The sequence below is a fragment of the Nanorana parkeri genome, unplaced genomic scaffold, assembly GCF_000935625.1.
Source record: "Nanorana parkeri isolate BGI_ZX_2015 unplaced genomic scaffold, ASM93562v1 scaffold710, whole genome shotgun sequence".
Taxonomy (NCBI): Eukaryota; Metazoa; Chordata; class Amphibia; order Anura; family Dicroglossidae; genus Nanorana; species Nanorana parkeri.
The window spans coordinates 200,564-226,842 of record NW_017306978.1 but is presented as its reverse complement, the minus strand read 5'-3'; the positions used below and the strand labels follow the sequence as shown (position 1 = coordinate 226,842).

General features: G+C 41.7%; 1 protein-coding gene across 1 annotated transcript in view; it reads left to right on the top strand.

Annotated features, from left to right (window-relative positions):
• Positions 1 to 26,279, top strand: part of FSTL5 (follistatin like 5) — a 447,340-nt gene that overhangs the window by 244,672 nt on the left and 176,389 nt on the right. Inside the window, exons 5-6 of the mRNA XM_018563909.1 lie at positions 10,522 to 10,694; positions 23,065 to 23,185. Of these exons, the coding sequence (XP_018419411.1) occupies positions 10,522 to 10,694; positions 23,065 to 23,185 (294 nt within the window). The remainder of the gene's footprint in view (positions 1 to 10,521; positions 10,695 to 23,064; positions 23,186 to 26,279) is intronic.

The following is a 26,279-nucleotide window of genomic DNA, read 5'->3' as shown; positions in this document are numbered from 1 at the left end:
TCACTATTTGTGCTTGATAATGTCATTATTTTTTAAAATGTTTGATTATTATTAGGCTGTTCCAAATCTAGGAACAGCCAATAATAACCTTTGTGACACTGATTCCTGACATGCTGATTCTGCAGCATTTCAGGATTAGATGTCACTAAAGACTTCTGATCATTCCTAGAACAATGAGAAGTCTGATATAATATGTTAAAACAGGTAACGATCTGTACAGAGCTGTCAAAACTGTGATAGCAGAGTGGTTCACACCGCTCTTTCCAGTTTTCCTTTCCATGAGAAAATAGTCTCTCCCACCGCCACTCTGACTGGGCTGGACGGCCGCATTGCAACAGCAGCGGGTGCACAGCTCCCTATCAGATCCCACGACGTCACTCGTAGCTGGCTCCACGGCATGTAGCTGCAGAATTCAAAGTAACTGATGCTGTCGGCTGCCGAGGGACACCGCTCTCCATCCTGAAAAAGAAAAAAAAAAAAACTACTTACCTCACCGCTCTCCATCCTGAGTTCCAGGTTCACAGGCTGCAATGTTCCTGACTCCTGCCCTTTGGAGCCCCCACGCTGACCTGCTCTCCAGCACCTTCCTTTGTGTGGAATCACAAAAGTCTGCAAGTATACCTTGTGTTGGAAAAGTTAACCCTTCACTTAATTGATTTATTATGTAACTGATATTGGAGTTTAATTAACCCCTTAAAGACCATCGTGTTAAACCCCCTTCCTCGCCAGGCCAGTTTTCAGTATTCAGCGCTGCGGTAATGACTGACATTTATTCCGTCATGCAACGCTGTACTGAAATTAATTTTATACAATTTTTTTGGGTGACACAGAGCTTTCTTATGATGGTATTTAATCACCACTGGGGTTTTTTATTTTGTACTATATAACAAAAAAAGTACCCTAAATTTTGACAAAAAAACTGTTTCCCTATAAAATGTTATGACACATTTATTATCACCCCAATTTTTTGGTAAAATATAAAAGACGGGGTCACGTCGGTTAAAAAGACACCAAACATGTCAAACTTTAAAATTGCGCGCACCCATGAAATCACAGAAAACTACTGCATCCAAAATTGGCCATAGGCGACACTTTTAAATCCAGTAGATATATGCAAAAAGTAAAAAAAAGAAAAGCGCTTTAACAGCAGTTTACACTTACCCTGCCTTCGCTGCGTGCTCCCGTCCGAGAAAACGAAACTGCTTGGGCGGCCGCAAAGCATCTTGGGGCGGGCGCATGCGCAGTTCGGATTCTTGGACGGGGGATGAGGAGAGACACAAGGTAAGTCTATAGACACTGCTGAATCGGAAGTGCCTGCAAGGACAGAGGAGTCAGCTGGATCGGAGAGCCGCCACACCGCTGGAGGGACAGATGAAAACATTAGGAAAGAAGAAGATCGGAATAAGAGACATCATTTAAGCTAAGTGCTGACATTAACATTGGGGGGAGGGAAAAATGTTTTTGCCTTTAATGTCACTTTAACTTTATTGCTATGCCATAGGGACTAAGAAATCCCCTATGTGATAGCCAATTCACCAAACATGTCCTCTTTATGGAGACATCAGGGGTCTCCAAGACCCCTGATGTCACCTAGGGACCCCCAGAGAAGCTGATTAAGCAGAGATCTGCTTCATCAGCTTCTCTCCTGTGTTTTGCACCGGAGACTGACACTGAATGCAGGAAGTGATGTAATTAGGGATGCACCGATACTAGTATCGGTACCGATCCCAAGTATTTGGGCGCGTACTCGTACTTGCCCAAATGCTCCGATGCCTAGCTCAATACTTCCTGTATCAGGAAGCTGGGCAGCACGTCATTACACGCTGCCCGGCTTCCTGATTGGATGGGAAAGTGGCCAATCAGGAAGCCGGGCAGCGTGTAATGACGCGCTGCCCGGCTTCCTGATTGGATGGGAAAGTGGCCAATCAGGAAGCTGGGCGCAGTGTAATGACGCAGCACCCGGCTTTCTGATTGGCCGAGAAGCCGGCTTCATGCTCCCTCATCATCTCATGACGAGGGAGCATCGAGCCGGCTTCCCGGCCAATCAGAAAGCGGGGCGCCGCATCATTACACAGCGCCTGGCTTCCATGATTGGCCAGCAAGCCGGCTGCATGCTTTCTCGTCACATAGTGACGAGAAGCAAGGGACGACTTCCTTGTTAATCGGGAAGCCGGGTGGTGAGTCTTTACACGCTGCCCTGCTTCCCGGCTAATCAGGAAGCCAGGTGGCGAGTCATTACACGCCGCCTGGCTTTCTGAATGGGACTTCCGGTACTCGGTATTTGGTATCGGCGAGTACTGGGAAAGAATATCGGTACTCGGTACCAAAATACCGGTATCGGCGAATCCCTAGATGTAATACACATCACTTCCTGCATTCGTGGACAGGAGAAGAGATCAAAAGGAAATCGAGTACTGATCTCCCTTAGATCTCCCGTTAGAGCGTCGCCGTGCCAGTCCTAGCTGTGCAAGAACTGGGGGAGGAGCACTGGACACAGGTGGCACAGTGGGAGAAGAGAGGTGGCACATTGGGAGAAGAAAGAGGTGGCACAGTGCGGAAGAGCCAGGAGGGGGTCAGTGGACACAGGCGGTAGGGGGAAGATGAGAGGTGGGGCAGGTAGAGGGCTGCCAGCAGTGGGACGATCGCAGGGGGAGAGGTCAGGTAGTCTCTGTACCTCATAGCCAGGATTAGAACTCAAGTGAGCTCTGTACCCCAGCCTGGGATGAGAAGTCAGGTGTGGTCTGTACCCTATAGCTAGGATTGGAGGTCAGGTGAGCTGTGTACCCCATAGCTGGCATGGGAGTTCATGGGAGCTGCCAGGGGGATGTGGAGATGTTTTCATGAAATCCTAGAAGCAGCCCATTAATGAGGAGCAGGCGTGGGCCAGTGTGCCCAGGGACTGGCCCAGAGCTCCATGACACAGAGGACCAGGATACGGCACCAGTCCTCTATAGATAATGGTATTCTGCGTTGCTGTATAATGTGTTGCTGGGATTTGTAGTGCTCTATAACAAATTATATTATTCTGTATTGTTGTATAGTGTATTGCTGGGATTTGTAGTCCTCTATAGCTGGTGGTATTGTGCATTGCTGTATAATGTATTGCTGGGATTTGTAGTCCTCTATCGCTGGTGGTATTGTGCATTGCTGTATAATATATTGCTGATATTTGTAGTGCTTTGTAGCTGGTGGTATTCTGCATTGTATAATGTATTGTTGGGATTTATAGTCCTCTATACAGTGGAAGAACTACCAGGGTCACATAGTTCCAGATGTGACTAGGCCCTAGCATTCTGTCACTTGGGGGTCCCAGACAGGAGGAATGGGGCCCTGGTAACCACCAACAATGCAGGTTCCCGGGCCCCCTACCTTCAGTCTGGGGCCCTCCATCCTTCACTCTGTGCCTGGATCATGTGTATCACAAAGCTCTACAGCAAAAAAACATAGTAATGTGCAATGTGGATGACAGACCCATTTTAATGACTCTGGATCTGCCCCTGCCCGCTAAATTAGGCTGCCGCTGCCGCTCTATACCAGGGTCACATAGTTCCAGATGTGACTAGGCCCTAGCATTCTGTCACTTGGGGGTCCCAGACAGGAGGAATGGGGCCCTGGTAACCACCAACAATGCAGGTTCCCGGGCCCCCTACCTTCAGTCTGGGGCCCTCCATCCTTCACTCTGTGCCTGGATCATGTGTATCACAAAGCTCTACAGCAAAAAAACATAGTAATGTGCAATGTGGATGACAGACCCATTTTAATGACTCTGGATCTGCCCCTGCCCGCTAAATTAGGCTGCCGCTGCCGCTCTAGGATTCGAATCCTGTACACCGCAATCGCTGAGAGCTGATTTAATTGCGGATGGCATCGGCACCTGGCGATATTCGGGATTGTAGGCGGGATTGGACTACATGTCGCAACCATCGGGCGCCAATTACATCCGCAATTAAATCAGCTCTCAACGGTTGCGACATGTAATCCACCGCCGCCCACAATCTCCACGGTGCTCGGAGGAAATTACATCACTCCCAGCTTATATATTGTTCCTAGAGTCGCCACTGGCGATCAGGTATCTGTAAAAGCTTAATTCTTTCATTAATGGATGCCTCAATACTGAGGCATCCATTAATGAATGGTAACCACTGATTCTCAGTGGTTACCTACTTTTGACAGCTACAAATAGCTGATCACATACAGCGTACGTGATCAGCTATTTGGGCACTTCATGATGGAGATGTACAGTGTGCATTCTCAGTGGCTACCTGCTTTTGACAGCTCCAAATAGCTGATCATGTACATCGCACGTGATCAGCTATTTGGGCACTTCATCATGGAGATGTACAGTCTACGTCTTCAGTCATGAAGGGGTTAAATATGAACTTTAGGCAGATATAGAAGACACAAAATAATGCAGCTTTGTAATAATGAATACATTATCAAATGTTAAATGCATGTAGTGTAAGCACCTCTATTTGACCTGGTTTCAGCCTCTTGCAGTCTCTGTATTGCAGAGCTGGAGTGTTAGAGGAAGTAGCAGCAAAACAAGCCAATTGGTTGATGTGCTGACAAAAAGCATGCTAGTAGGATACGAGACAAGAGAAAGCAGAGAGATTAACATATTAGTGTGCTATTTCTCCTTTCACTGTCCACTATTGGGCTGGGATGAGTCCAGGGCAACCTGTTGTTGTTGAGTTGAATGATGCTGACCATCAGACTAAGAACATCTAATGGCAAAAAGAAGCTGAATTGCAGCAAAAGATGGTTTTGCTATTTTCTTTTATTGGGCTATTTATTTTTATCTGGTATTTTGGCTTGAGTTCTGTTCTAAGAAAATCCCAAATAAACACGAAGAAAACATTCCGTGTTATTTGTGGAAACCCAATAACCCAGTGGCAGTAACTAAGCAACCATGCTTTTCAATGTACACTGTGCTGCACATTAAAATTATTTAAGTTATATCTTCCATTATATCAGACAACACATGCAAATTACATGTGCTCTGTCTTTCAGCGAATAATTTCCCACTTGCATACTATGCCCTCAGTGAGGTTGATCTGTGGGTGCCTTCTTTATCCCATAGATAGATCATTCATCACACAGTCCTGTACACTATAATGGCTACTTTGACCTACCTTGCTTGTGAAGCCACTAGTTTTACTGATTTTTAAATTTAAATGTTTAAACAAAAATAAATATGTAAGAAAAACAACATAAATAAACATGTATTTTATCCATCAAGCACATATCTTTTTTACATATATTTTCAGTGTATGTTTTAATGCAGTGTATGGCATGTGAAAATAGTAGTTATTGCCAGGGCACTCAGAGGAAAGGGATGACAGTCACAACAGTCACCCAATCCATCCATTTGTGGAAGGATCCAGTGCCAATGTCATATTCTTGGGTAGCCCCCAGGCTAGTTGGCTCTGACTGGAGGAACAGAAAACATTTAAAAATGATTCCCATTTTGCTGGTGCCAAGGCAAAACTGCTGATCATGTTATGCCCTGTCTGTATTCAAAGGCCCTATGCCTGAAGGCAAAAGAGAAAGCAAACAGTGCACTGAAGAGCACAGATAAATCACTTTTTATTGAATCAAATATGAACAAATCAGACCAACCTGAAGTGAAGTGAGCCGAACGCTGTTCGGCTATTCACTTCAGGCTGGTACGGCTGATTTCAGCCGTATATCGGCTGAAATCAGCCGTACATCAGCTGAAATCAACCGTACATCGGGTGGCATCACGTGGCTTCGGGTCCTGAAGTGCAGGAGGAGTTCGACTCAGCCTATCCAACATCTGGATCGGCTAAGCCGAACCTCCAGCAGGTTACTCGCTGCTGTTCAGTCTATTCTTATAGATTGCGAACAGCAGTGAGGACCGAGCAGAACAGAAAAACAGTTAAAAAAGTACAAAAAAAATAGAAAATGATTGTGTGGAGCTAGCAATGACAGCTAGCTCTGCCCAACAGTTTTCTATTGTCCGGCAGTTCTGCTGCCGTAAAAAAAAAAACTAGAAAAAAAACTCTCCCGGGCGTGCATTCCTATGGGAAATGTTTATTTATTTTTTCTATTCTGACACGGCTCCGTGTCAGAATAAAGAAGAAAAAAAATAGCAGTGTTCCTCTCCTGGGCGACCTGAAGACTCCCGGAGCACCCGGGAGAGTTTGCTGTCTGGAGATCAGTGTCCAGGGACGCGGATCTCTTCTTCAAGTGACCGGAGCCAGCCGTAAGATCACAGCTGGCTCTGCCCAGCTGTCAGAAGCAGTCTGTCGGCCAGGCAATGGCCGGCCGTTCGGCCAGCTTCGGTTTTCAGCGCGGCTCAGCCGAGCCGAGACATATGCCTTCGGCTCGACTGAGTGGCTCGGCTAAGTTCGGGAGCTGTACGGGCAATTGTGAATAGCCCGTACAGCAGCCCTTCGGTTCTACTGAACCGAAGGTCCTGGTGCCGAAGGATCGTCCGAATTTACGGCTAGATCCTTCCGCTGCTTTGTGAATTGACCCCTATATAGTGTTTTACATTGCTGAACAAGGGTCAGTGCATCTCCCTTGGGCTAATTCAATGTCTACTTTAGTTTCACCATCTTGGCTTTTACCTCTCCTTTTGCCGGCTCTTTAGTGAGACCTGACCTGACACCTTATGGGAGTTGCATTTACTTGGGATATACTCTGATTAAGTCAAAACTTTTTATGTATAATTGTATTCATATTTGATTCATTTATTTACACTTTCCAGTGGACTATTCTTACCTTCTCTTTTACAGAAGGTAAAAACATCCCAGTCAATATTGTTCCTCTGCTAATAAGCCATCATCATCCTAAATTCTCAGCTCCACCCCACTACACTCCTTATACAATATATTTATGCTTACAAAGCTTACAGGTTAACACAGTGGCAATAGTGAGAGCATGTCCCCATGTTTCAAGATCAGTTTAAAAATGTTTAGGTCAGGCACACATTAAGCCAAATTACTGAATTCTGTGGAAGCATTGTCACTGTCTACAAGGAAAATCCAATTTACAAAAGATATTACCTGATTGTTGGTTATTGTAGGTCACTGCCTATGGTAAATTTAGCTGACATGCACTGATCAGTGCATAAGTAAGTCAGGATATGATTGGATTTTCTAAAGGTCTTATTGTTGCTTTGAACACTAAAAGCATTTAAAGCTGGCAACTGACTGGCAGAAGTTTTTTTGAATAATTTTGGCAGAAATCAGCAACACCACTATGTAAGGAATATGAACAAATGAATCAAAAGGGCAAGGGTATCGATCATGGTGTGTCCAATTACATGGAAAATTTTACTTATTCAGTTTGAGCTGGTATCACATGGTGCTGCCACATAGGCAGTAGACATGTGCACTGCCAAAAAATTAGTTTAGTTTCGTTTTAAATTTGGATTTGTGTTATTTTGTTTTTCGGGATTCGGGTGTGAAAGTCAATTCGGATTCGGAATTCGGATGAAATTCGTTAGCGGTAGTTCGTTTGCACGTTCGTTTCGTTCGTTTGTTCGTTTGCAGCAAAATGACATTTGAGGGGGAAAATGTTTTTCTTCAACGAACGGAACCAATAAGAAATGAAAACGAAACGAACGTTCGAACGAACTACCGCTACCGAATTTCGGAAACGGAAATTTGGATTCGTTTGGATTCGTTATATCTGTAATCGGAATTCGGATACATCCGAATTTCCGAAAATTTGTCCGAATTCCGATTTGGAACGAAACGAATAGCACATGTCTAATAGGCAGTACCAGGTAAATTATTGAACATATAATGAACAATTCATGTACATGTATGAGGAAGGGATTGCCAAAATGCATTTGTGTCTTTTGTTTGTTAGTCAGAAGATTGTGCATACGTCACATTCCGTATTACTTAATAATAATAACATACCTGATATTGTTGAAATGTCCTATATTGAATACATTGCTTCACTATGTTTGTTCTGTTCCTTGCATTTGAAGAATATATTAAAGAAAACCATTAAAATGGGGAAATACACCTGAGAAGTTATATTATTGCAACACATTTCGTAATCAAGGCTTAATTTTGTCAGAAGCTGGCTTTTAAAATAAAAGAAACACGTGCAAAGCTATATTACTGACACCCGAGGAATGACCTGAAATGCAAGATGATAGGTGGTATGGTGATGGATTGCATAACATACCGGGTCTAAATTGTTTGTAGTCTGGTTGTAAGTGATAAGCCACCTAATTAGCTTGAAATCAAACCTAATTCAAAATCTGTTTAGCATGAATCATTCAGCAGCCTTTTACAAAGATTTATAGTCTATGTTAATGTGGATAATAGGTTTATTTTATCGCTAATACAAATTGCTAATACACCTAATGCTAAATAAATAGAATTAAGACTCATGGAGGAAGTGACATTTTCCATTAAATTATGTTTTTTTTTTCATAGGAGCAATTGGGTTTCCATCAACAATATCTGCTCCTGTATTGGTATTTCCATAATACAACCCCCAGGATTTTTTGTGTTTGTGTTGCTTATTACACAAGCTGGATGGGAATATATATTACTTATCCAATGCTGAGTGATTTTGTAGGATATCTCACAGTTGAAACCAGATACAAATCATGGCAATTGGCATTTACTCTTTAACAAACAAGCATCAAAGCAGTAAACAGTATATTTAAACATCCCAAGTGATATCAGTTGCAATGCAACAGAGTACAGCGCTTGCTATTATTAATAAAGGCAATAGCTCAATATAATCACCCCACAAAAAACATGCAGATATATACAGACTAACTAATAAAAATCAATCCAGTGCTGTTCCACCATAAAAAAATATCATAAATAAATAAAAAATACATATAGTGCATATGAATTTAACAAATCCACTTGACACAACTAATCATCTAGTTATGATATAACGTGCACATTTGTTGTTGTAGCCACAAAAAATATGCTCACATTACAAATCCACAGGTATATAAGGTATATAAATAAAGTACTGTGCAAAGTCCCCATATGTATACTTCCACCTGTATGCTTTAATTAAAATATGTCCACAATTAAAGTGCTCTCTGTGAAACCTTTCCTGGATCTCTCTACCAACATCCACTCACCGGAACATTTTGACTGTCAAATTATAAATGGTCGAATATAGCCAAATTCTCTCCACTTCTCATGCCCTCCTCAATTTATGCAGAAGTTTTCTCCTCCTTCCGTCTCCACTCTGCTCCGGCACACTAAAGCTCTTCACTGCCTTTCTCCACTGCTATTTGTTAATTCAGATTACTGCCTCTCTTATTAGAAATGGTCCCAATAAGCATTCACAGGGTTATTCACACAAGTGTCAATAGTTTGGAGAAGGCAGGAGCAGTGAATAATCTAGGCCAAAAATAGCTGATTTGAAAAAACACTCCAATTCAGCTCACTTTCTAGTTCAACTATGTTGTCCTAGATTATTCACTTCTCCTACCTTCCCCAAACTCTTCACCCTTTTGTGAATAACCCCGTCAATCTAAGGGGAAATTAAGCAAAAAATCCCATAGTTTAGTAAATATATTTAAAAAAAAACTTTTATTGAAAGAGATTAAAGACATTCAAATAAAATCACTGAAAGATCACTCTTTGCCCCTCTGTATCAATCCTTTTCATTTGCTCATACAGGCGCGATGGCGTCAGCGTGCACATCCCTATCCAACAGTTTTTTTTGCTAGACTTCTTACTGCTGAAATACTATCCTGATAAAAGGTGTCCTGGCACTCCAAATGCCTAGAAATTATCCCCAGTAGCTCATTAAAACAGCGATGCTGCCTAAATGGGAATGTAGAAATCCTTTCTCCCAGAACATGTGCCACATGTGGTGGTGTCTTCCTCTGTCTCTAAGACGAGAGACTGATAGTGCATCAGCTGTAGGGATTTATATAGCTATAGGTTAGGAGCTCAGATTATTATGGGTTAGAACATTCCTAGTTATAGGTTGCTTCATCTCAGTCTCCAACTAGTTCAACAATGTTTCTGTTATTATTATATATGTCCCCATTATAGCAATTTCCCCACACTTCCAATCTTGGAGACCACACAGCGACAGAAAGGGAAAATCTCCCCCCATCAGGACACAGAGAGCAATGAAATAAACAAAAAGGTTCTAACCCTTAACTTATTATATCTAAGCCTACAATATAATTGGCTAGAGTTTGATCTTAAGTGAATAATATTTACTTTGTTTGAATGCATTCCTTTTAAAAAGTATTTATGTTCCAACATACATTGAGGGGAACTTATGAAGACTGGAGCAGACAAAATGGGGGGCAGTTGCCCACGGCAACCAATCAGCATCTCGCCTCAGTTTGTTCAGTTAAGATTTGAAAATGAAAGTGGAAAGCTGATTGGTTGCAGTGCACAGCTGCTCCAATTGTGTCTGCTCCCATTTTGATAATATTCCCCTCATTGTATCTTAAAGCATTCATATTTGTTTTGAGATGTGTTGTTGGGCATTTAGTATGGATCTTTCAACTGACTGATGCTTTTGTCTGTGTCTATTCAGGAGACAAGTGCAAATCAACAGACTATGTTAAGATGAAGAATGCATTACTGGATTCCCAGAACCAGAAGCGTGTCAGAAAGGATAGCGAGAAGGAAAATACAGACAAATTTGGTCTTAAAAAGATCTTGGTGGATCAGATGTTCAAATATTTTGACAGCGACAGCAATGGATTAGTAGATCCTTAATGTGTCTAAATTGCTTTTTACTTTAATAGTTTGGGTATTTTTTACTTGTTTAATATAGCAAAATACTTAACTGTGTTTCTATATACATGTTGACCCATTCACATTTTTTCATGTGAAACTTGAGATTTACCTAGCTATTTTATAAAAATGTGAAAGCCTGAGTGGTCTACATTAAGATTAGTGTTAACTACTGACTCAGTTGGGTTATTTCATAAAGCAGCAATAAATAGCATTACACAAGAAATTACTTTGTTAAAGTGTATGTCAGGGGAAAAAAAATATGCACTACATCTCAGCAATACACACCCATTTCCCTATGTTTATTCCTTTGATGGCCCTGTAAGTACAGGGAAATACTGATCTTCCAGAAGTGCACTCCTAGGTTCTGCTATGGGCTATACATGCCAGTAAATACTGTATACTATGTATAAGCAGATATACTTGCTGAACACTCACTGATATATAACACAAAATGTAACGCTTTTTATAACACACTTTCTAATGCATATTCTTTCTATATATACACACACACAACAAAAACAATCCTTCCTGTACATTCAGAAAATATAATTAATATATAGCCCCAAGGTGATATAAGCTTAATCCATGACTTCTTAAAGTCCACCTTTTTCTGTGCACATCACCTCCACTCAAAGTCAGAAAGACACTCACCCCTCGTATTGCCTCTCTAATTATGGAAAGCTAAACATGCCTGAAATGCATGTCCTTTCTTCTATTTAGCCAGGTCTTTGCTCCTTTTAGACTGTTGTGGTATTGAGCTGAATCCTACAGAGTTCCCTTATGTGTATCCCACAAAAGTGGAAGAAACAAGGAGAAGCCCCACATAGCATAAAACCATCTAAAATTATAATAATACCACATAAAAACATCACTCACATCTTCATAGTGTCAATCAGCGCTATGTAAATGGCAATGGATGGTTTCCAATACACGGCTCAGCTTTCCTAGTTGTGTCAGCGGTTTTCCCATATGCCGGTCTCCCAGCACACTTTCACTAGCTCACCCCTTGGACTCCTGGCAAGATCTCAAATCAATTACATCCCTGAGCCCTGTCCAATGTGTTTCATCCACAAGACTTTTCAAGGGTGCTACCCATGAAAAAGTTATGTGGATGGAACATGTTCATTTGAGATCTTGATGGGAGTCCAGGTGGAAAACTACTGGACAAAGCATGAGGAAATGTGCATGTTTATGAATCTGTTTTATTTTTTGCCCTTGCGTACATTTTTTTTTTTTTTTTATTCAAAAGCTTTTATTGAAAACGTCAGGCAATACAGTAGACATACAGTGGTAATACAGTACACTACAAGTATAATCCGAACAAACAGTCACACTGACATCTTCCATCTATCAGCGATAAAAGCTTCGAAAAGTAACAACACTCCAAGCATTTAGCTATATCCGCGTCAATAACAGGGCTCCAGCGCATGATGGGGAAAATACACTGTGAAGAACGCTTGGGGGAGCCAAGTACTCTAAACATCTCAGGGCAGATAAACATAGTCAAGAATGTCAATGATAAGTCGCTAAGTGTAACATCTGCTGCCATAGTGATGAGGGCTGCATTGTGACCTCCCTGCCCCCCCTGTGTACTACTTCTGGAGTACTTGATCAGATTATGAGAAAGGAAGGCAGTGAAGAACAGAGCAGAGCAAGCCAAGGTGGGGAGGTATGACAAAAGCAGGGGAAGAGAGAGAGGGATGGGGTAGGGGAGGGAACAAGGGGCTTGGACCCCCGTGCTGGATTCCCAGGCCATCTGTCCACAGCGAAGTCAGTCGGACTGGGTGCATTTCATTTGTTCATGTGCCGGAGGTAGTCATCGTACGTCTACTAATGCGGGGAGAACCAGCCCCCCAAATGAAGGAGACGCATTCCGTTTGTAGTTGATGGAAAAATAAAGGTGGTAGTCTAACTGGGCAGGACCGTCATCTTTAGGGAGTTACATCTGCCAAACCATGACAAAGATAGGGTTCCCCAGAGACGAAGGTCCTGCTTGAGTTTGTGGAAAAATGGGGTGAAATTTGCTTCATATAGGTTTGATAAGTCAGGGGTGATACGGGTCCCTAAGTACTTTATGCTGTCAACCTCCCAGCGAAAAGGGAGAGATCGCTGGAGGTGAGGGATCGAGGTGGCAGGCAGGGAGATATTCAACGCCGACGACTTCGAGAAGTTGATTTTAAAATTAGAGAGGGAGCCATAGGAGGAGAGGATGTCCATCAAGTTGTCGTAGCGAGGGGAAGTGCAGCGAGTACCCCGCCTGACCCTATAAATCTACTTCCTGTGGGTAAGAAGGACATGTTATGTAGTACTCGAGTCTTCACTTCAGCCACCTCTGACCGCAGGGCCGCCACTATCTTAGAGGCCATACTGTCAAGATCTGCCTTAGTCGGTAGGAGGGAGAGGGCTTCTCTCCAGCCATTGACTGGGCCACCCGGGGAGCTAGCCGTGCTGCAAGAACCCTCCGATCCCCTGTCAGAATCCATGCTGGGGATCTGCGGGGTCGGTATGGGAGAGCCTTGCGTACATTTTAACCATGGTGGTAAGGTTAGGTAAAAAAGCTAAATGTATTAGGCACATTGAGTGAACACATCTCTTGCTGAATTTTCTACAAGCTTTTGTGGCCTGTTGGGACCAGCATAACACATTACAAACATTTAGAAAATAACCGGACTAATATTTTGTAACACAGTCACATAACCATCACACAATTCTCAAAACCCCAATCCCCACATCCACCATCAACAAAGCACCCAAAATACGCACTAAGCTCATGTTTGTAAAGATCAGTGTACTCATTACCAAATATAAACTGTTTTCTACAATATTGGGGAAAAAGTTTCAAACAATGTGAGCAGCCCATGAATTCCTATTCATGTGTATTAGTGTTGAGATTAATTTTTAGTGAAGCACAAAATGCATTGCAGTGAATGTTTCTGAAATTTGATTCTTTAGAAACATTTACATTTGTGAAATATATTTTGGAATTGTAACAGTTATTTTAAAGATTTCTGCATAAAAAATGCTTTATGGCTTAGTTGAAAATACTAGGGGGTATAAAAAATACATATATAATGTAGAGCCTTATTTGAGCATAATGTTTGAGCATAAGCTATGTTTGAGCATAATCTACTAAAACTTAGAAAGCTCCCATGGATAAGCTACCTGACAATGTTACCCTATGGCCCAATTTCCCCCATATTATGATCATGCACAAAAAAAACCACAAAAAACGAACCTCTGCTTCTTGATTTTGTGGGGTGTGGAATGGAAGGATCAACATGCAATTAGTATTTTCATATGACACTCAATATTGGAAACACAGGTTATTCCCCCTTCTCAAGATCTCAAGATTCAAAGACTATATAAACTCAAAAGTACATGATCCTGAAATGTTTTGAAAATACTTGTGATTATGGTTTGCTTCATCCATCAATATGTTTACATCTCATTTTTTGAGTCTAATAAACTGCTTTAGCAGGTTAATGGATGTGTTTGCTTTCCACTTGAGTGGTTAAGCACAAATGTCTCAGAAGTTTCAAGATATATATTCTATATATTTATAGATATTTCAAAGTAATAATTTATAATTGATGCAACAGTGATAAAAAAATTATTTGAAAACATTAGGCTATGTGTGCAATTTAGAAAAACTAGAACTAAAAATGCACAGACGCAATGACTAAATGTCCTCACCTCTTAATTACACTCCTAAAAGTAAGCAGGAACATTGTTGTTTTTAATTGGAAGAAAGGATACATGTGACAAGCAATTCTTCAACATTAAAACAATACAGTGATTTGTTCTGCATATCAAGATACATTGAATTTCTCCAGTATATTACTAGGGAAAGGTAATTCTAGTAATGAGTAATTTAGTCAGTGAAGAAGGTCTTGACATTGAGGTCCTCAGGTACAGCTTCCTCTCCAACAAGCAGTAGTGACATCACCAATCCTACTCCTAACCTCACAGAACTATCGATTAGAGGCAGCAGTGCCTTAGATATTCTCTCACTGCAGATATACAGATATGAGTCTCAAGGCAGAAAATGTGCAACACGATATATCAGGAGGAATGCAAGTCAAATGTTAGATTTTTCAGGGTACTATTTAAGCTTGTGAGATAATTCCAATGAGTGTATTTCAGATAACAGTTGCAGCTGCGCAATACGTTCTTTCTTTTTCTTAGAGCCTATGGCCACAAGGGTACCTCTAATCACTGATTTGTGGGCTTCCCACAAAACAGCGGGTGAAACCGAAGTCCCATCATTCTCCCTACAATAGGTGGTGAGGTCAGCTGCTACTGTCTCCACGACTTGCGGATCATGTAGGAGGGATTCATTTAATCGCCAGTGGTAGGTACGGGATGGTGTGTTGACCATAGTGATTACCATGGCGACCGGCGTGTGGTCGGATAGGGTCATAGGGGAGATGTCGGCAGATTGTACATTTCCAAGGAGAAAGTGATCTAAGAAGATCATATCCAACCTTGAGTAGGAGTCATGCACCGCTGAGTAGTGAGAATAGTCTCTCTCTTTCGGATTCAGTACTCTCCACACATCCGGCAGCTGGAGACCGTGTAGTGCCCTCCGTACCATGTTTAGATGAGATTTAGGGTTACGGGCTGTACCAGAGGAAGTATCTATTGAGGGGTCCATACTGAAATTAAAGTCCCCTGCTATTACTAAGTGGCCTAGACGGAAACTCCGCAGTTTGCCTAGAATTTTTCTGAAATAAGGGGCTGGTGAGGAATTCGGACAGTAAACGTTTGCCAGAGTATAGGAAACACCATATATTGTAACCTGAATAAAAAGATATCTACCATCTGGATCTGCTAGTTGGTCGATAATCGAAAAGGGAATATCCTTTCCAAATTCAATGGCGACCCCGCGTCCTCTGCGTGTGGGTGATGTGCAATAGTACCAATTTGGGAATTGTCTACAGCGTAGATGCAGTGTGGAGTCATGAGAAATATGAGTCTCCTGTAAGAAGGGGCAATATATCCAGCTTTTCACAGAAACCAGGTAAATCCTCCGGGAATCTGAGGGTGGCAGAGCGGCCAGCACGGGAGCCAATCAAACAAGCGGGAAATCCCCAACGATATGTAATGTCGCTCTCCCGCATTAATTGGAGCAGGGGTTTCAGGGCCCGTCTTCTGGACAGAGTCTCGGCAGCCAGATCAGGAAAAATGTGCAGCTTGGCCCCGTCAAAGTCCACATCCTCCTTGCCCCTTAGGCGGTCTGTCACCAGTGCCTTATCCGTATAATAATGAAAGCGGACAATCACATCTCTAGGCAACTCACCCGCTCCTAGATGAGGGCGTAAGGCTCTATGTACTCGATCGAATGGCATCTGCGAGGTAGGAGGTCTCTCCAGAAGGCCATTGAAAATACCACGGAGTGTGTCTCCTAGGTCAGCGTCACGTGTAGCCTCAGGTAGGCCGCGGACCCGCAAATTATTACGGCGATTCCTGTTCTCTTGATCTTCCAGCTTATAGAGTGCATATCGCATAGCCAGCTGTGTGGAGGAGCTGCGTTCTTGCAGTTCAATGATAGCTCTGGCATGGGTGTCTAGGCGGGATTCTGCTTCCTCTACCCGATGTAGGGCGTGAGACACCTCTGCTTTGACTGAGGATATTTCCGATTTCAGGGAGGGCTCGAGACGAGAGAACATCTCAGCCAGGTCTGACTTACTGGGTAAGTGTCTCGCCAGAGTCGCTACCGACATATCCGATCCCTGGTCCGAATCCTGAAAGGCAGATAAGAAGGCAGGTGAGTGTGAACGGACCGTCGGAGAGGTGCCAGGGGGCGGTAAGGCCGCACCTGGGTCGCGGCCTCGTGAGGAACGGCCCGCCATGTGGTCTGGTGACGAAGTGTTCGGGGTCCACAGATGTTTGATAGACCCCTTACCAGACTGTTTCGCCGAGTCTTTGCGGCGTGGGGTCTTGCCCGTTGTGAGCGGAGGCAGAGAATAGTAAGTATGGGGCTTGGATGCAGGTACAGGAGTGGTATAAGATAGGATTGCTCGGGGTGGGAGACGGAGCTCAGGCTAGGTACATCCGCTCGGCGCCATGCGCAAACCACGCCCCCAAAACATTTTTTTTTGCTGCTATATGAATGTGAATATTTAACAAATATAAAATAAGTGTTATCCCAATTTTACTGCGAAAGTGGAAGTACAATTTAAAACCAAAAACTATTAACTTTGTTCCTCTCTTTTCCAAGCCACATCCCCTATGTTTACCCTGTTCACACACAAAATAAAGCATAAAGAATCAAAAGGAGCACCAGAACAAATGGTAAGAGTGTCAAAATCACTTTCATGGTTCACATACAAAAGAGCAAATGCATTTTGTCTGAACTGAGTCTGAACTACTCCTCCTTCATCAGGACTACAAACAAGTATAAACCTAAATAAAAATATAAATATACACACTATCACAGTTAACATCCATGTTATTACTGTAATGCGCATAAATATTAGGGAATAAATTAAATTTATTAACCTAAAACTTGGAGTTTTAAAGAGACATTTCATGGGACTTTAATAAAACAGTAACATTTTCATATCAGAGCAAATTCTCAAATAAGATTGCACCATAAGCTTAAATGATCTGTTATAGCATATATCACATAGGAAATAAACTGCTATATTTTAAACCGTCTGGCAATCACAAACGTTAAAATAATGTGACAAAAATCATGTGACAAAAGCAAACTCTGCCCATATGCTAAACACATGTTTAAACCAAACTGAAAGGAATCTCTGTAACGTTAAACAATGTTGCAATATGCAAAAAGCAATTATCTGCCAGTGCTTGACCCAATAATAAAAATGTAAAACCAAAATAGATGCATGCATAGAACATGAATTAGGACCAAAATGGATATATAAGTATTGGCTATGTTTCGGGAAAGTGACTTTTAATGGACTCGTGCAGGATTTACTATACTGATCTGTATAAATAAAGAATAGAACGCCACTGAGAGCAATATGCTGACAAGCAATAAAAGACAAAGAATAAGAAATAATACTAGGAGCCAAAATAACTTCCACCTGTATAGATTCAATCATAAGGGTAAATTCCAATCTGTGCAAGCATTAATGGCAACAGCATTAAGGAGCCAGTGATGCTTGTGGCTCTGTTTAAACATAAAAAAGGTACTGGGACCATAGAGGAGGATATCTGGGAGTGGGGAGGAGTCAGGAGGTGTGTAGTGATTACCGGGTGCAGTCATTCAGTAATGTACCATCACAAGTGAGAATGGAGGGAGGAGTCAGGACAGGAGGAATATATTTTGAAAGGTGCAGAGAGTAATAGTGGAGTCAGGGTAGTTATTGACAAGTGCAGATCTGATATCCTGTATTGTCAGGAATTAGAATGGAGGTAGGAGTCAGAGAGGTGTGAATAGTTTAAAATCAGTAGAGAATAGAAAACATGGACATTGGTGTGCCAGGGGAGATGGGAAAAGAGAATGCTATGAAAATTGTATCTGTCGAAGAGGTATTTGCACTGAAAGGTTAAATAAACAGAGTGACAATGTGTAGATAATCTCATGAAGTATTTACATATCACTAAGCATGTAAGTGTGCTAAACTTGAGAAGGGAAAAAAGAAAGGAAATAATAAGGCAGATGCATATATAATAAAATGCTGCAATATGATGTAATAAAGGATGTGCTCCAATCCTCTGGAACTGTCACGGTCTGCGACCGGGGAACACAAAATGACAAAGAGTAGCGTGCAAAAAATGGTGTCTGGGATGAAAACACAGGAAGTAGGTGTCTGTGCGTTAACGGGGCCACACGAGAGGCGCAGGTTCTAAGAAGGGCCAGGTGTTCGACAGAGCCTCTGATGGTGAGGATGATTGGCTGCTGGACACCTTCCAGGTTGCGGCCCTTTAGCACACCGACACATACATAAAGGTTAGTTGCAGCACCAAGGTGCAAGATGCAACAGCAGGCAGGGTTGAAGCCTATACACAGACACACAAGTAAGCACAGGTGCAAGGACTCACTGAAGAAGCTGATGATCAATCCACTGCAGGATGTACAGGATCTCACTGTGAGGAAGAGGGAATCCAGACACACAGGGAATAAGGTAGGGGGTAGCAACCGCAGGGATTACAAAGGCAAGCGATAAACAGGAAGTCCGACTTTTAATGGAGAGGTTCAGAGTGGATTGGCAGGAAGCCAAGCAGCTCAGACAGGAAGTAAAACCCGGCGCCGGATCATCTCACAGGCAAATGTGACCGGAACTCCCTACCCCAACCTGTACAGCTATCACCTATCCAGTTTGCTTGCCTTCAGTCTATCCCTGAAAACGTATCTCTTCAGGGAAGCCAATTCCACCTTTACCTAACAACTGATTTTTTACTTTCTCATGCAACTTATTGGCTTATAGATATCTTTTTTTATCACTCGGCCTTCCCCTTTAGATTGTAAACTCTCATGAGCAGGGCCCTCCTAGCCCTGTTGAATTGAAATGTATTGTAACTGTACTGTCTCCCTTTACATTTATTTACATTTATTATTATTATTATTCTACGTCTTCCGTCAAACAAGCAGGCTTGAAAACCTGCCGAGAATCGTACGATTCTCGCCGGGTTAGTGGCCTGCTGGTTCGACAACTGCCGAACGGGCCCGTTTGCAGTGATGGGAAGCCTGCCCCTCACTGCGGTCATCAGAAGCCCGCCCCTATGCGGGGCGGGCTTTTGATGATCGCAAGTGCAATCTGCCTGTCCAAGATGGGCAGATCATACAAGCTTTTAATAAGCTTACGACCATCGCAAGACAAAAGTCTTGCGATGGTCGTAAGGTGTATGGGCACCTTTTAGTTTGGTCTAAACATGCTTTGAGCATAATGGAGTTTGATTTTTGTCACATGGTTTTAATTTTTAGGATTGACACACTGAACTATAGTAGTCTATTTAAGATGCTTCCTGTGACATTTGTGCTATTACAGATTATTAGGCCCTGTCTAATTCAGGTTTTTGATCTGATATGACATTTGATTGTATTATCACATTAAATGTCTCTTTAAATCTCAAATTGAATATGTTCTATGATGTTTACTTGTACTTTTAAAGTAATTACACTGGTATTCATTTTAATGTGTGTGTGTGTGTGTATTTATATTCTTACCTATGATTATACTTTTTTGTAGAACTAATGAAGGTGGAGTGGTGTAGCCCCCAAAAATGTGCTGGCTGATTTATATTGAGCCATTTAAGTGATTTAGATACTCTTACCATTTAGTCTGGTGCTCAATTTGATTATTTATGCTTCCTGGGAACCCATCATAAGGTAGTCCTGTTTTATAGCCATCCAAATCACATTTAGAATGTAGCTGGGAGTCAGCTGAATGCAAGTAAACTGACTGAGACAGTTTACAGAGGTGAGCTGCCACGGGCGTACTACGTACATCCGTGACAGCGAAAAGGTTGAAGCCATGAAGTGAACGAAAATATCATTAAAGTACTTGTAAACCTTAAATGAATGATATTGTGTTTGCTAAACAACTGTTCTGTGTAATAAACAATTGCAATTTAAAATACTTGTTTTTACCTTTTTAATCTATTTTTGCATCTCAGTGTTGCTGGTCATTTGCAACCTTTTTGCAGCCACATCCTGTCTACATGCATACACTACAATGATTGTTGCATGGCTTTTCCCAGGGTAGGTTTCCTGATTGTGACAACAGTGCACCATATCTGAGTAATGTGTGCTAAAATGACCACTTGTAGTCTCCACTGGAAGCCTATGTGTTACAGTGACCATACGGGAGCACAATTGAGAGACAAGGTTATCACCATATTTCATGAACTGCCTGAACAAGGACCTGTATGGCTTGCTTAAATTGCTTTTAAAATACATTGTCATGTTAAAGGAGAACTATGGGGTTAAGGCTTTTCCCCATAGTTCTCCTTAGGGTAACGGGAGGACACAAACTAGCATCCTCCCGTCACCCTAAGCTCAGTATACCGTGAGCTGCAGCTCGCGGTATACTGAGACGCCACAGTACACCGCGAGCTACTGCTCGCGGTATACTGAGACTAGAGATGTCCAGTTCATGAACGAATCATTCTTTTGAATCGATTCTATTCAGTGAACTGGTGGAGTCGATTCAGCTGAGTGAGCTGATCCGTTTGAAGCAGCTCAGTGTGACGTGCCAGTGTGTGACGTATAGCAGAGACTCTAGCCGGTCTTGTAACATGATCCTGGAGTGAAAGCCAGGCGTCTTCCAGCCCCTCCCAGCCCCTCCTCCCAGCCCACCCCTGCAACCAATCACATCTCTGAGTCACAGTATACAGAGTCTAAGAATCGAATGAGTCTACTTAGTTAGTAGACTCATTCGATTCTTTGAGTTAAAGAATACTGAGTCATCAGAGGAGTTACTGAGTTAAAAGAATGGTGAGTCCCCACCAGTAGAACAATACACTGACTCAATGAGCAGGTTGCAGCAGTGATAAGGGATAGACAGCCAGGGACAGTCAGCAGGGAGATTTACACATTTACAAAAAAAAATAATACATTTTTTAAATAAACAATTTTTGGTTTAAGTTTTTATTTATGTTATTATTTTTCACTTAACATATTTTTTCACTTAAATTTATTGATAGCGTTAGGATCAATGTTCCCCAGGAGCTGCCTGACACCCTTCTCTGAATCAGAGTCCTCTGATTCGGATCTTCTATGAAGGTTCAGACAGCTCCTGAGCTTCGGTTCACTTGCTTGTCAGCCGACTCAGCAAGTGAATCGAAGATTCGATTCATGAATCGGTTCTTTTGAATGAACTGATTCAAATGAACCGATTCATTTAAAAGATCCAAACTTCCCATCTCTAACTGAGATGCCGCAGCTGAAGCGGATGCCAACAATTATGTCTGGATCCGCCCAGCTGCATGAGTGACAGCTGGATCTGCCTATCTAGAGGTAGAGCCAGCTGTACCCGCCCCCTCCCCCGTCCGGTCCGCCAGTCGGTGTTGGCAGATCGGAGCGGGGAGGGGGGAATCCAGACCCTCCCCTGTCACGGCAGAGAGCTGTGACAGGATCGAGAGGTGAGCGAACGCCGCTATGTGTTCGCTCACTTCTCGTTCTATTGAGTCACAGGTCGGCTAGAACTATGAGGTGAGTGAAAAGCACTCACCTCATAGTTCTCCTTTAAAGTTTACATGAGAGTTAAGTGATTATGTTTGAATATACATTAAGCTGGCAATACATGTAATTTTATAAGACAAAAAATCTTTGGCACTGGAATGGAACATCAAACTTTCTAGTTTTCTGGAAAAACTAGTTTCCTCTTGTTACAGTGTTTTTTTTTTAACCCAGTAATATATATCCAGCTCTATAACTCAGCAATGAGTAAAGTTCATGCGCCCTGCTGACTGGAGAACTCTAGCCCTCTTTCAGTGGTTCAGGCCACTGCAGAGAGACTACTGCTTCCACACATGCAGCATGCTGGCAGGGGAAATGCTTTTCTACTCAAGACGTGGCTACTTTCTAAAGGAAACAAGCTGTAAGACTTTGCTCACCTTTGGTGTTGATGCCCTGAAATGTATTTAGCTGAGTTTAACTTAAAGGTCAGTTGGGCTTATTCTTATCTAAAGTCACAAGAAAACCTAATTATATTTTTAACAACTAGGAACTAAGGGGTCTATTCACAAAGCTGCTGAAGGATCCAACCATAGATTTGGCTGATCCTTCGGCTAGCTTTAGGTTGCGGGAGCCCTTCGGTTCAGTCAAACCGAAGGGCTGCTGTACGGGCTATTCCGTATAGCCCGTACAGCTCCCGAAGGTGGCCGATCAGTTCAGCCGATCCAGATGTTGGATCGGCTGAGTCGAAGTTTTTCTGCACTTCGACTCAGCCGAACATGCCGATGTACAGCCGATGAACAGCCAATGTACGGCTGATTGCAATGAGCTGTAGTGAATACCTGAACTTTGTTTGGCTCACTTCACTACGGCTCGGTTATTCACTCGTCTGCCATCGGCAGCTTTGTGAATAACCCCGTAAGTCCTCCTTTGTGGAATAGGATCCACTGTAAATTATCTTTCCCACCTGGAAACTGTCACAATAAAAAATCAAATGGCACATTTATATGGACAGACTTTTTAGAGTAGAAAAATGACTAAGTGCTGCAGTCATGATTTACCATATTTTGTCATGAATTTTGTGCAATGATTTGAAATTTAAAGCTATTGACTCTCAGCAACCTACTATGAATTATCAATTATGTATTTATAGCACTATATTTATCAAAAAGTACATTCTCTTTTCTAACCTACATTGTGTTTTGTAAACATGGTGACGATTATGACAATGATCATTTCTATTTACAGGTAATTAAACAGGAAGGCTTTGGAAAAACATTGCGGGAATGCTCACTGTATGACCTCATGAAGTATGATGATTCAAATGGTGATAAACATTTGTCTCTGGATGAATTCTACAGAGCATTTAGTAAGTACTCAGAAAAACTGTTCCACATTTACTCTTAAAGTGAAGCTATGCAAGAGCTGAAGTGTATGTCAGGGCATAATAATTAAGAAACAAAATGTTCAATACATGGAAAAATACCTGTAGATCTGCAGGAAATCCATTGACCTCCTAACTTACTGTGCATGTTACGTGTTACGTTTCACAAAATCTCAGCCCTGCCCAGTTCATACACCCCCTAAGTTATGGAGATGAGGAGAGGAGGTATTCTACACTCCACACTTCTTGCCCTAGGCTGACAATGCTGACAATGCTGCATCTCCAGAGATACAGTACAGTGAGTAATAATTGTCATGCCAGGGCGGGGAGTGTTACTAGCAGTATCACCAGATGAAAATACAGGATAAAAAGCTGACGTTAGCTGCAGTATACTACATTTGTGTTCTAGGTCTAGAACTAGAAATTCAGGTTTATTCCTTATATATATATATATATTTAAGTCTAGGGCCATCAATCACTGATAACACTAAACTGATGAGCGGTAAAAACGTTTAAAGCGTCGCCTATGGCTAATTTTGGTTGCCGTCGTTTTCTGCGATGTCGCGGGTGCGCGCAATTTTAAAGCTTGACATGTTTGGTGTCTATTTAACCGACGTGACCCGATCTTTTATATTTGACCAAAAAACTGGGTAATAATAAATGTTTCCTAACATAATGTTAAAAAAAGTTTTTTTTTCAAAATTTTCAGTAATTTTTTCTAATTATAATAAAAAATAAAACCCCCAGTGGTGATTAAATACCACCAAAATAAAGCTCTATCTGTCCCTAAAAAATGGTGTAAAATTCATTTCAGTACAGCGTTGCATGACGGAATAAACATCAGTCAAAGTATCGCAGCGCTGAATACTGAAAAATGACCTGGCCAGGAAGGGTGTCTAAACACCTGGTCTTGAAGTGGTTAAACACTTTAACAACAGCTGCTCTTGAACATTTAACGAATTCTGCTGTTTTGCTGATACTCGCTCCATGGCTCCGAGCGCCAACAATCATCCCACGTTCAAAGGCTGTTAAATCGCGTTGTTTACCCATATCTTCAGAAAAAAAATCACTTCTACTGTCGTAGCTAATTTGCCTACAAACGTCAGGTGCTCATAATAATCTGGCCAGTGTATATACTCTGTGTTCTGATGATCATCTTGTGGAAGATTCTCATGATCTGACAGTCAAGAACACTCATTTGAATTCATAAAGAGAGGCACAGACAGACATACAGACAAACATACACATTCATTTTTCACAAAGATGCGCCACATTTGGCAGAATGTGCTGATTCTGTCACATCTTTGGTAGGACGCAGGTGGGTCATCACCAGTGTATTAGCAACCAATGATGGTGTGCAGACACTAGCATTTGGGCAACCAATGACACTTGGCCTTTGGTTGCTAAGACAATGTTGACCTTGACAAAAAGCATAATTGGTCACTAGGATTTAAGCCAGAGACACTGAGGGTTCAAATCACTCCAAAATGACCTAGGTCTCATTTAACACAATGTCCCTTATCTCTAAAAATGGCTGCATTTCTTTATGAATTTGTCACAGACATTGAAACATAATGTAAAAGTGTCACTATTAACAAATACCTCAATTTGTAGTATGCATTTCTAATATCTATCACACTATCCCACAGCTATTATGGCCCTAATGCAATAACAGTGTCTCAAACACTTTATAAAATTGCTGTGACTGTATTTTCAGACAGTGTCAGATTAGAACATTTACATTGCATACTTTGTATTTCTTTTATGCCGGAATAAAAAAAAAGTGTGTCTGTCTGTGTGTTTAAACCAGCAGCATATAAATGACTGTAAACACATAGAGGATTAACAGCTTGGAGACACAGACACACTAGAGATGTACTGTATCCATTGAGTTCTATTGTATTAACATTAAGACTACAATGCTATCCAAAGAATTTGCCCAGTATGCATACACATACAATATAACAGAATAATTTTAAACTCGTGTCAACAGTTAAACAACTAAAGCAGTAGTAGTGGCTGGAAGTTCCTCAAAGTTCCTTGTTTGGAACTTTCCTTACCCAATAAAGTGGACCTAGCATCATATATTGTATATGTTTTTCATATTATGTGGATGCATGTTTAGTAGTTTGTAAATGTAACAATTAAAGGGATTTATTACTTGTTGATCATGTAAATAATGGTACCTGTTCAGTTTTTGGCTGTGTTCGCAAATGTTACCACCTATTACTATGGGAGAGGAGACTAAAACAGGCCATATAGGAAAATTGAATTTTGGCGGTTTCCTAAAAAGGCCGAAATTTTATCTTTGGGTGGCCCTGCCCATACTACCCAGCTCAACAAACTTTGACTGAAAAATTGAAAGAGCAGAGTGGAACACTGGCTGAACCAGTTACAGTCACTGTTCAGGTATCCTGACAGTCATGGGCCCTGGTTGTCAAAATACAATATCTAGCAGGGGAGATCTCTCCATCTATCTGTGTATGGATAGCGTTAGTTGATTCCTCTTGCCTGCAGCAAATTGATGACATCATCTCATCCTAGACAAATTCACTTGTCTTTAGCCCAAGGACTGCCTTTTAACTATAAAGGTGGAGCTTTTTTAATAGAGTATGCTGTTATTTAAAAATAGCAGGAATTATTTATACAAATTTCTGAAGTTCCTGGAAGATCCATAAATGCAAAAATGGTATACAAATACTGTCCAAGAGGGATGGCGGTTTAGTTCTTGGGGTCCGCTCAATTTACAGGATAAAGAAGGATAAACTTGATAAGTATTGATATATTAATATAATTTCCCTATGTTTACTTAGACCATCATATAGTGTAACTATTTTCATACATATATTTCCTAACTAGCTGTGCATTATATAGTGTTTTTGTCGAGTAAAACAAAATAAGAATGCAATGGCTTAAATAGGAAATATATAGCCAACATCCAACAATTCTTTCAGAGCCTGGCAATGCAGAGCTCAGTCTATGTTTATTCACTGCCGGTAGCATCTTAAATGTCTGGGAACAAAAAATAGCGAACGCAATTCATATGTGGGTAGAAACAATAGCTCCTTTGCTACAGCGC